The sequence below is a fragment of the Rhinichthys klamathensis genome, unplaced genomic scaffold, assembly GCF_029890125.1.
Source record: "Rhinichthys klamathensis goyatoka isolate OS25496 unplaced genomic scaffold, OSU_Roscu_1.1 h1tg000191l_1, whole genome shotgun sequence".
Taxonomy (NCBI): Eukaryota; Metazoa; Chordata; class Actinopteri; order Cypriniformes; family Leuciscidae; genus Rhinichthys; species Rhinichthys klamathensis.
Genome location: NW_026606717.1, coordinates 6,137,630 through 6,148,167, shown reverse-complemented (window position 1 = coordinate 6,148,167; position 10,538 = coordinate 6,137,630). Strand labels below are relative to the sequence as shown.

Genomic DNA, 10,538 nt, shown 5'->3' with positions numbered 1-10,538 from the left:
CCGAAGTATGTCTACAAATAGAGGTTGGGATAGTATGTGCACCACTGAGTTTAAGACACAGACAAGCAGAAGTATATTACTGCTGTTCCACTATGGATGATGCGCTGAGCATCCATAGTGGATTCTGATGTCGGGGTTGTTGCGCTTCCCCTGAGTTTCCCAGTCGCAACACTGACTTCAGTGTTCAATCCAGTTAAAAGTTCCTACTGGGAACTAGGAATCTCCCACTTCCAAGGACAAATGGAATGCAGCATTAGGTCCAAGCTGATTATTTAGAGTTGATCTAAACTGAAACTATGAAGTCATTTGTGTCCTACATCTGCAGTTGTCTAGTTTAGCCATAGGAGACTGTGAGGACTCTGAACTGGCCTATACCATGAGAGACCTGCCCCCCAGAGCCGGTCACACTTTCCCTGGAAGTGAGATGCCCATGATGGACAGGGAGCCCGACGGCAGCACCCACCCTCACACCCCAGGGACGCCCACTTTCACACGACCACTGAGCAGAAGTCTTGAGCCGGAGTTAGTTCGCCGTGGCCAGCTCAGCTCCATGAGCTCTCTGGATTCTCCCATGAGCCCCTCTCGCCCGAAAAGTCCTTGGGGCAGATTTGACCCCTATGACTCTGCTGAGGTAATGTTGACTCAGGCTTTTATATTGCTTTCTTCAAACTTGATTTTTTTAAATCCATGTTTACTTATTTTGAAATCACATCACTATCTGAGATTTTTTTCTCTTTTTATAGGATCAAGATAAGGAATATGTTGGCTTTGCGACGCTGCCTAACCAAGTGCACAGGAAATCTGTGAAAAAGGGGTTCGCCTTTACTCTTATGGTGGCAGGTGAGGTCATCAGATGTCAAAGACAGATAGCCAAAGCAAAAGTTATATTTGATGTCCTATAATTATTATCCTTTTGATCCTTCCAGGGGAGTCGGGTTTAGGGAAATCTACACTAGTCAACAGCCTCTTCCTCACAGACCTTTACAAAGACAGGAAGATGCTCAATGCTGAAGGTAAGAGTCTGGGTTATCGTTAACTAAAGCTAAAATTAGAAAAACATTTCCATTACTTGAAATAACAAAATGTTTATTTATTTAACTGAAATAAAATAAAATATAAACACTTAAAGGCAACATTTCTCATTTTTATTTAGTTTACGTTGAAGTGCTAAAATAATAGTAAAAATAAACTAAAACTTAATACAAACTGTATAGATTTTTTTAGATAAATGACAAAAACACAACAATATGGCAAACTTTACTTAAATTAAAAATGTAAACAGAAAAATACATTTCAAAAAGTTTTGAAAAAGATGTGTACACTCGCATGTATTCAAGGTGTAAGGAAAATGCATTATTATTTTTACTTGATGGTCGTTCTCTAAAATTTTTTTTGAAAATAGTATACATTTTTTTAAAGCCATATGAAACTAAAGATGGGTGCACACTGCGATTTTGGCCACGATTTGGCTGTCTGAGACAAATTTTGCAAATCCTAAAAGATTCCTCTGATCATAGGCTGAGATACCACTGAGATACCACAGTGTGACATGGCTTACAGCGATGATCATGTTCGTACAGTCTGACAAGGAGCAATCGTAAAGGTCTATAATAAATTGCAGTGTGCACCCGGCTTAACACGAATACAAATATTACACGTCTAAGACCATGTCACATGTTTTAAACTTTTTTTTTTTAAATTCCTTTTTTTTTTCTTAAAGGGATAGTTCACTCTTATGTCGTTCCAAACCCATATGACTTTAATTCATCTTCGGAACACAAATGAAGATCTTTTTTATGAAATTTGTGAGCTTTCTATCCCTTTATTGATAGCTACACAACTGACACTTTGAAGCTTCAAAAAGTTCATAAAGAGATCGTAAAACTAATCCATATGAATTGAGCGGTTTAGTCAGAGAGACTCGATTGCTTTATATGATGAACAGATTTTATGTAGGCTTTTATTCACACATAAGCAATGATCAGCGAACATAAACAGAAGCTCGACCGAACCTAATGACACACGAGAACAAACCTCATTGGTTCCTGCTGAAGCTCAAACCTGCTGCGTAACACGAGAACAAACCTCATTGGTTCCTGCTGAAGCTCAAACCTGCTGCGTAACACGAGAACAAACCTCATTGGTTCCTGCTGAAGCTCAAACCTGCTGCGTAACACGAGAATGAACCTCATTGGTTCTTGCGTGAAAGTATTACAGGTTTGGAACTACATGAGGGTGAGTAATTAATGACTATCGTTTTTAATATTTGTCAATGACCCATTTGCAGAGCGGATCTCGCAGACAGTGGAGATCACAAAACACACTGTGCCTATAGAGGAGAAGGGTGTCAAGCTGAGACTCACCATCGTGGATACGCCAGGATTTGGTGATGCTGTCAACAACACAGAGTGGTGGGACTGCATTATTATTAGTTAATGACATAGGAGTCATTTCTCTCAGAATAAATGTTTACTGTGTCATATTGCCTCTCAGTTACTCATGATGAAAATGAGTTTTTGTGACTTTGGTGATGGAAAGTAACTATATCAAATACATTTGCTCATTTTCAGCTTTTTAATCTCCATTTAATGTTCATTGTAATAGCTGGAGGGCAGTTGAGGACTACATTGACCAGCAGTTTGAGCAGTACTTTCGTGACGAAAGCGGCCTCAACCGTAAGAACATTCAGGACAACCGTGTGCACTGCTGCCTCTACTTCATCTCACCTTTTGGCCACGGGTAACACTCCCTGACAAAAACAAGTGGAAGTGCTTGTTATTCACAAGTAGTGATCGATAGTTTGACCACGAGTGTGAAAGATGTGTTGGCCAAGAGATTGAACGTTTTTTAAAGAGTGTGCATGTGCAAATGAGCTTCACACTAGCATTGTATACGTATATATTCTCTATTTCTTAGGAGCCGTTTACAAGACGCCGTTTTCAACTAAAACCGGAAACTTTTTCTGCGTTTTGGCGTTTCATTTACACGACAATGGCGATTTGAGAGCCTGAAAATGCAAACTTTTGAAAACAGAAAAGTGCAAGTTTTTGAAACCGATACCGTTATCTTCTCTGTGTAAACTACAAAAAGGCGAATTTGTGAAAACCGTGATATCACGCGCATGCGTATTAAGTGTTCAGTCTATAGGTGCGTAGTGTTTCTTTTCAAAGTGACATCGCCAACTACTGGCCTAACAGCAGAATACAGCAATTTTAATCGGTTTCACGGATCCTTGTGAACGGGATCGTTCTTACAACGTTGTCATCTGTACACAGAAAAGGCAAAGGAAAAACGTTTCAGTTTTTAGTACATCATTGTCGTGTAAACCTAGCCTTACTGTACGTTCACACCGCCGCCGACTTGAGCTTCCAAAGCGGCCGGAAGTCATTCATTTTCAATGGAAGCTGGCTTCACTCAGCTGCAAGGTGCGTCAAATCCATCGGCGTCGCGTTTTGGGCGTTTTGAGCGTCAATCAGAAAGTTGAAAAAAGTAATAATCGCCGTTGCTGGGTTTCCTATCATTTATGACATGACGTTGTTTGCTTATAGGGACTGCATGAGCGCAACTTTTATTTGAAATATTTAAAGCTCGTTTTAAGCGGGAATGCAATTCATTTGCTCACGGCGACACCGATTTGACCAATTGTACTAATGCAAATAATAGCCTAATGCAAATAATAATAACAATAGCTAATTATTCTTTTTTTTTTTTGACCAAATCTGACCAAAACGCTTATAAAAATGCTGTCATTATAAAAGGTTTCTTCAATGTATTGCTTGTTTTTTTGTGTTTATTACATTTCATGTTGTGACACTTCTCTTCTCCCTGCTACGTGCGTCCAAAGCGTCAACAAGCTTCCCCGTACTTTTTGACAAGCGACCTTGACAGGGCGGCCAGAGCTTCTTTGCCGCTCAAGTCGGCGGCGGTGTGAACGTACAGTTAAAACTTTATGCACACCGGGGCGATTATCGCGCATGCTTATTGCCAGCGTTTTTCGACCTGTCTTTGAGTTTGTGTTCATACCCAAGCGATTTTCACTGGTGATGCGCCGAGTGAACGTGCAATTTCATTCCCTGACAGTAGATGGCGCTTATTGAAAAACAGAAATACACAAGGTGTAATGAGTTCTGTAATTGCAGAATCCTATTTGATCTGCAATTCTTCTCCATAACAACTCCCTCTTATCGAGATTTTTGTAGTCGCTGTTGCGTTTGTCTTAAAGTTCTTTGTGTTCAGACACCAAAAAGACCAGCAGCTCTACATATCTTGCCTCGTTGCATCTTCTTCGTCTACTTACTTCCTCTTCTTCGTCGTCTTCTATCAATGTGTGCTCGGCAAGGCCGCTTTGTGCTTGAGCGCCACCAAGTACTGTAAATTCAGCAGCTCCAGGCACGTGAACAAAAGCGCCAATCTCATTGATATCTCACAATTCTGATAAAAAGTTGCGATATACCATTTTTATCTTTTAGCCTCTCTAAGATGGATCGCTTGTTGTAATCCTCGTTTGTAAGTCACTTTAGATAAAAGCATCTCCTAAATAAATAAATGTAGTACCCCTTGTGAAGTAAGAGGGTAGCTGCGATTGAAGCAAACAACTGTATGGAGAAAAAATAGCAAAGTAGTCTTTAGATGCCATGTTTGTTATTTAGAGCAAAAATCGGACATTAATTTAATCTCAAACTGATTCATTAACAGAAGTTATTACTCCACCACCTGCGTGATGTCGTTAGCGACGGTTCTATACTGTTGAACCAAAGTAGTTCAAACGATTGGTGTGCGATTAAAGTTACAAAGCTTTCAGGAAAGAGTTGTGACTAGTTAGTTATTTTTTTTTTCAACGATGCACCGTACTTCGGTAACTAAGCAGCGAGTTGCATCATTGTAGGGGAAATAACCCAGGGGTGATTAAATGGCCAGCATTTAGTATTTGGTGATTATCTGAGAAATTAATGTAATTTTGTATTTTTTTTGTGAATTTTCATTGCTGTTTTCCAGATAACAGCATCACATGTTGTAGAACCTTTAACGATCAACTACTATTCACAATATAAATATAAATCTGGAGGTTTAGCTTAATGAGAGTGGCATTTTGTCCTGGAAATGTATCTCAGGAATCATGGGAGTAACTGTTTTTTTTCTTTCATGTCTCAGTCTCAGACCGATGGATGTGGAGTTTATGAAGACGCTACATGAGAAGGTCAACATAGTGCCTGTGCTTGCCAAAGCAGACAGTCTCACTCCAGAAGAAGTCAGAAAAATGAAAATGAAGGTACGCACAATGTATAAAAATACTGGCTAGTGCATAATGTTACGACCCAGTCTAAGGTGAGGCCACAAAATGAACTGGAAAAGTCATCCAAAGATCCTTTGTACACTTTTATTTACAGGGCCACAAGTGAAAGCACAACTTTAGGGGGGCGCTAAGGCCAAAACGATAAACAAACTCCTAACAGGAACAACTAAATTCCCTACCAAAAGAAAAAGAATAAAATAAAAACACAATTTACTACCCTACCTCCCTAACAAAAAACAAGAGTAAACCGTATTTACAAAAGAAATGGCACCCACCCCCCACAGTAATATCTACGGTATTATACAAAAAGCAAAGAGGTTGCACACAACAGTCAAGCCAGCATGTAATTCAACAGGAAAGTAGTGATGGGCGATTTCCAAACACTTTTCATGAAGCTTCGAAACCTTTATAAATCTTTTGTTTCGAGTCAGTGGTTTGGAGCGTGTATCAAACCGCCAAAGTCATGTGATTTCAGTAAACGAGGCTTCATGACGTCATAATCGTTTTGAAACGTTTCGAAATTTCAATGGTTCACCGCTGAGGGGTGAACCATTGAAATGTCTAAATTGAACAAATGTCTGTGGGCTTTACCTGATCTCTGATCAGTTTTATACATTTGTACACGTTTTTATTAGACACTAGTATAATTAAAATTAATAATACTAGTTAATAGTCTCTTGTTGGCCTGTTTAGCTGTGCAATCCATGGAACAAACAAAACAAGGCCTGAAAATTGATTAAAAAAAACACATTACACAGACACTTAAATATTTAATCTTATTAGATGATTAGTTAAATGCATTTGATAGATTTTACTTTCAATAAAACATTTGCAATGGGTTTGTAAAAGGGGTTTTTATGCATGTTTGGCCTGGGTTTTTGTTGCATTTCCATTGTTATGACCAGCAGGGGTCACCAGCGTGTGGAGTTTTGAACTCAGTGAATCATTTTGCGAAGCAATTGGTTCAATTGATTCGAAGCTTTGAAAAGCTTTGTTTCTCCCATCACTACAGGAAAGCCAGCAGTGTAACACACAGTAGCAAACACTCTAGCAAAAACACAACAGCAATTGACCAACAGGATATCACAGGTTGACATCCTCTTCAGGCACTGCAGATCCTTTAATTTCACAAATCACATTTGGAGATCACTTTGGTCTGATCCAATCCTGTAGAAAGAAAAGGAGGGACGAGAGAGAGAGAAAGAGAGAGACTATATATATATATATATATATATATATATATATATATATTATAGGGATGCACCGATATGAACATTTTGGCCGATACTGAGAACTCTATATTTTAAAAGCTGATAACCAATATATTGGCCGATAAATCTAAATCCAAATCTTTTTTTGATTGCAAAAACAAAAGTCTCACTATTAAAAGCCGTGTTCCAAGCACACAGTTATAATAATTTTATGTAGCCTATATGACAGACTTGTGGTGCACATGTTGCACTTTACTGTATTTTCATTTTTTGAAGGCATTCCAATCATATTTCAAGCAATTCAAAAACATCATGGAGAACAGGGTGCATCTCAAGTGTCTCAGCTGAAGGAAATAATCCATTATTTATCGGCTTTAATATTATCGGACAAATTTTCTTATCGGGCCAATAACGATAACATTGAAAATGATCATATATCGGCCGATACCTATATGGTGGCCAATATATTGTGCATCCCTAATAAATATATATATATATATATCACTGTCATTGTGTGTTTGTTTTCTCTCTAGATTTGTGAGGAGATCGAGAGATTCGACATCAACATCTACCAGTTCCCTGAGTGCGATTCAGACGAGGATGAGGAGATCAAACTTCAGCACCAGGAACTGAAGGTGACCCGACCCAGCTCCATATGTACATCAAATTCTCCGTAACACGACTGACTTAATTGAAATGTGGCTTTCCTTCTTTGTTACAGGACAGCATTCCTTTTGCTGTAATTGGCAGTAACGTCCAAGCTGAAAGCCAAGGCAGGCGCTTCAGAGGCCGCCAGTACCCCTGGGGTGTGGTGGAAGGTACTCGGACTCTGTTGCATACAGAATATTGTATTCATATACATTCAAACAATGAATTAAGTGTCCCTGCAATTAATTTATGCAGTAGTAATCTTTACTAAATGCTCTTACCCGGATAAAAACAGTACACTCATGTAAAGCGGTATGTACTATATAGAAAATCTTGATTGTTAAAATCTTAACTGCTTGATTGTTATATCCTCGAAAAATTTAAATAGCGATATATTAAAAGTGGGATCCTACTTTACCTGCATACATACAGTATACTCACGTAAAGCGAAATTGAAATTATTCAACCCCCATTGCAAATCAGGTTTATTGGCAAAATGTACTTTTAGTTGTTTGCAATGAACAAATCAAACAAAAGTAATTGGAATTCACAACAATTGATTCAAGTGGTTTCAACTGAAAATGCTACTTTTAATGGCAGCAGCTTCAAGCAGCGTTCCTGAAGGAATCTTAGCACATTCCTCATAAGCAATGGCCTCCAGTTCAGTAATATCCTTCAAATCCCTTTAGAGATTTTCTATGGGGTTCAAGTCAGGTGACTGTGATGGCCACTGTAGAATCTTTCAGGACTTCTTCTGCAACCAGGCCTTGGTGGAATGTGAGGTATGCTTGGGATCATTGTCCTGTTGGAAGCTTCAATGACTCCCAAGCTTCAGCTTCCTCACTGACAGCATGATGTTTTCTCCTAGGATTTCCTGATACTTCAATGAATCCATCTTGCCTTCCACACGCTGCAGGTTTCCAGTGCCAGAGGATGCAAAGCAGCCCCAGAGCATCACAGAGCCAACCATGCTTAACTGTAGACAGAGTGTTCTTTTCAGCATGTGCTTCATTCTTCTTCCTACACACACCGCTGATCCATAGGGCCGAAAAGTTCCAGTTTCGTCTCATCGCTTCAAAAAACAGAATCCCCAAATTTCTGTGGTTTATTTATATGATTTTGAGCACTTTTCTTGTGCTTTTGGGTCAATAGTGGTGTACGTCTAGTTCTGGCATGCGTTTAGTACGCGCCTTACTACTGTGCAAGCTGAAACCTCAGTGCCTGTTGCCACCAAGTCTTGAGTCTCAAGGGTTTTTCTGAACCTGCCTTCTCAGAAATCTGGTTGCAGCCGTTGATGGCTTCCTTTTTCTGCCCCGTCCAGGTAGTGTAACCAGGTAGCGAACTATGCTTCCAACAGTGTCTCTAGGAACATTGAGTGCCTCCACTATCTTTTAGTATCCTGTTCCTTGTTTGTGAAGGGCGATGATATCTTCTTAACTTTTTGGACCATTCTGTTGACTTAGCCATATTTCTAACATGCAGTCAAACATGACACTCAACAAACCTAGCCAGTTCAGATATTTCATGTGTTCTAGCTCTCAAGCACACCTGGGCTGAATCCGAAATCGCCTCCTAATCCCTCATTCACTATTCCCTACATTAGTCCACTAATACTGTTCACTTGAAGGAGTGGATGAAAATGAGTGAGTGAATTCGGACAGCCGTTGAGCGTATATCGGTCGCACACTCGTTACTCGCAGTGCAATGTGGGATTGAATAAGTGCACTCAATAACGCCCACTATGGTTTCGGACACCACTACAAATGGCTGTCCCCTCAAATAGCGCCCTATTTGAGGGTATAGGGGCAATTTCAGATACAGCCCTGGTGAACTAATGAAGTCCTTGATTAGTTGCATCAGGTGTGCTTGAGGCAACACCTGTTTTGCAGCTTTGTGCTGTTGTGAGGGATTCTATTCAGGGGGTTGAATAATTTTGAGACTGCAAAATTCAAAGTTGCGTTTTCAGTTGAATTTGGGGACGCTCAACACAACAAATGTTTCAAGTGGTTATTTCAATTACTTTTGTTTGATTTGTTCATTGCAAACAGCTTAAAGTCCGTACATTTTGCCAATGAACCTGATTTGCAATGTGGGTTGAATATTTTCGATATACTATATAGCAGATTGTTAATATCGTCATAAAATATTAACTGTATTATTGCACAGCTCTGTATATAAAGTTGGATTATATATTATCGCAACCCCCTCTGTCACCTCATGTACCCCCGTTTGGGAACCACTGCTAGAAGGCATGAAGATAATAAGATATTATAACCATTAACGTCGTAATTTGTTGTGTTTTGACTCTTGCAGTGGAAAACCCAGAGCACTCCGACTTCCTGAAGCTGAGGAACATGTTGGTGCGCACACACATGCAAGACCTGAAGGACGTGACGCGGGAAACACATTACGAGAATTATCGTGCTCAGTGCATCCACAATATGACCCACATGGTGGTCAGGGAGAGGAAACGCAGGTCAGAGGATAAACTGACATCAGTTATCACTGAGTGCTTCCTGTGTGCTGTATCTTACTGTGTTTCATTGGTTGTGTTCATCCAGTCTGTGTAACCGGGTGAGAGACAGCGCCTCAGACCTTCCTGTGCCTTTGGTGCCTGTGGACAGCAACACTGAGCGCCTTATTTGGGAGAAAGATGAGGAGGTAATACTGTTCTCTTTGGGTTTTTTAACTAGACCATGCAGTGTCTTCGTTCTCTTTGGAATGCATTCACTGGATGAATCTACTATGGGTGACACTAATGAGTGTCACATGACCTGGGCTTTAGAATAGCATATTAGCATACTACTTTGTATTATTCTATATAAAATATGGCAGATATAGAAAGGGTGTACAGAACCATGTCACAATTATGGTCTCTGAAATAAAAATGGTTTTCAATTTGAGTTTAGTTTAATAATGTGTTTTGACAGTCTGATTTGCATACTGTGTGCATACTATATTCTGCAACCATGTTTAAGTCTTAACTTTTGTTTAAACTTCCCTGATAATTGTTGGCAATTTTCCTTAGAATTTTTTCCCCCCTTTTTCTTCTGCAGTTGCGGCGAATGCAGGAAGTTCTGGAAAGGATTCAGGAACAGATGCGTCATGGACATTAAGACAGACTTATCCATTAATTTAAATGTTTATGATTGAAATACAGTTAGAGATGTCAGAGGTTTTGCAGTGAATATAATATTAACTGTAAAATTATGTTCTGTAAATGTAGGTCCTAAATTAGCCTTCAGAATCATCAGATGAAGAATGGGATGCATTTAAATAACTCATTATTTAGCTGACAAAAATACTTTATTTTATAATGTAAATATGAACAACTATTGTGGTACACAAGAAATAAGACCAGTACAACTTGACTTGTAAATGTCATA

The 10,538-nt window shown here is 39.4% G+C and overlaps 1 protein-coding gene across 1 annotated transcript; it reads left to right on the top strand.

Annotated features, from left to right (window-relative positions):
• The first annotated feature begins 205 nt into the window (after positions 1-205).
• Positions 206-10,374, top strand: septin4a (septin 4a). The gene is made up of 11 exons (XM_056262223.1): positions 206-631; positions 744-840; positions 927-1,013; positions 2,288-2,411; positions 2,605-2,739; positions 5,152-5,269; positions 7,038-7,139; positions 7,226-7,322; positions 9,466-9,661; positions 9,732-9,813; positions 10,209-10,374. Exons 1-11 carry the CDS (start codon positions 377-379, stop codon positions 10,266-10,268), a joined length of 1,353 nt encoding a protein of 450 aa, XP_056118198.1. The 5' UTR covers positions 206-376; the 3' UTR covers positions 10,269-10,374.
• Positions 10,375-10,538: the final 164 nt, after the last annotated feature.

Coding starts and splice junctions, on each gene's coding strand:
- septin4a (XM_056262223.1), top strand. CDS start 377: ATGAGAGACCTGCCCCCCAGAGCCGGTCACACTTTCCCTGGAAGTGAG. Junction 1,014..2,287: donor GAAGATGCTCAATGCTGAAG/GTAAGAGTCTGG, acceptor ACCCATTTGCAG/AGCGGATCTCGCAGACAGTG. Junction 5,270..7,037: donor TCAGAAAAATGAAAATGAAG/GTACGCACAATG, acceptor TTTTCTCTCTAG/ATTTGTGAGGAGATCGAGAG.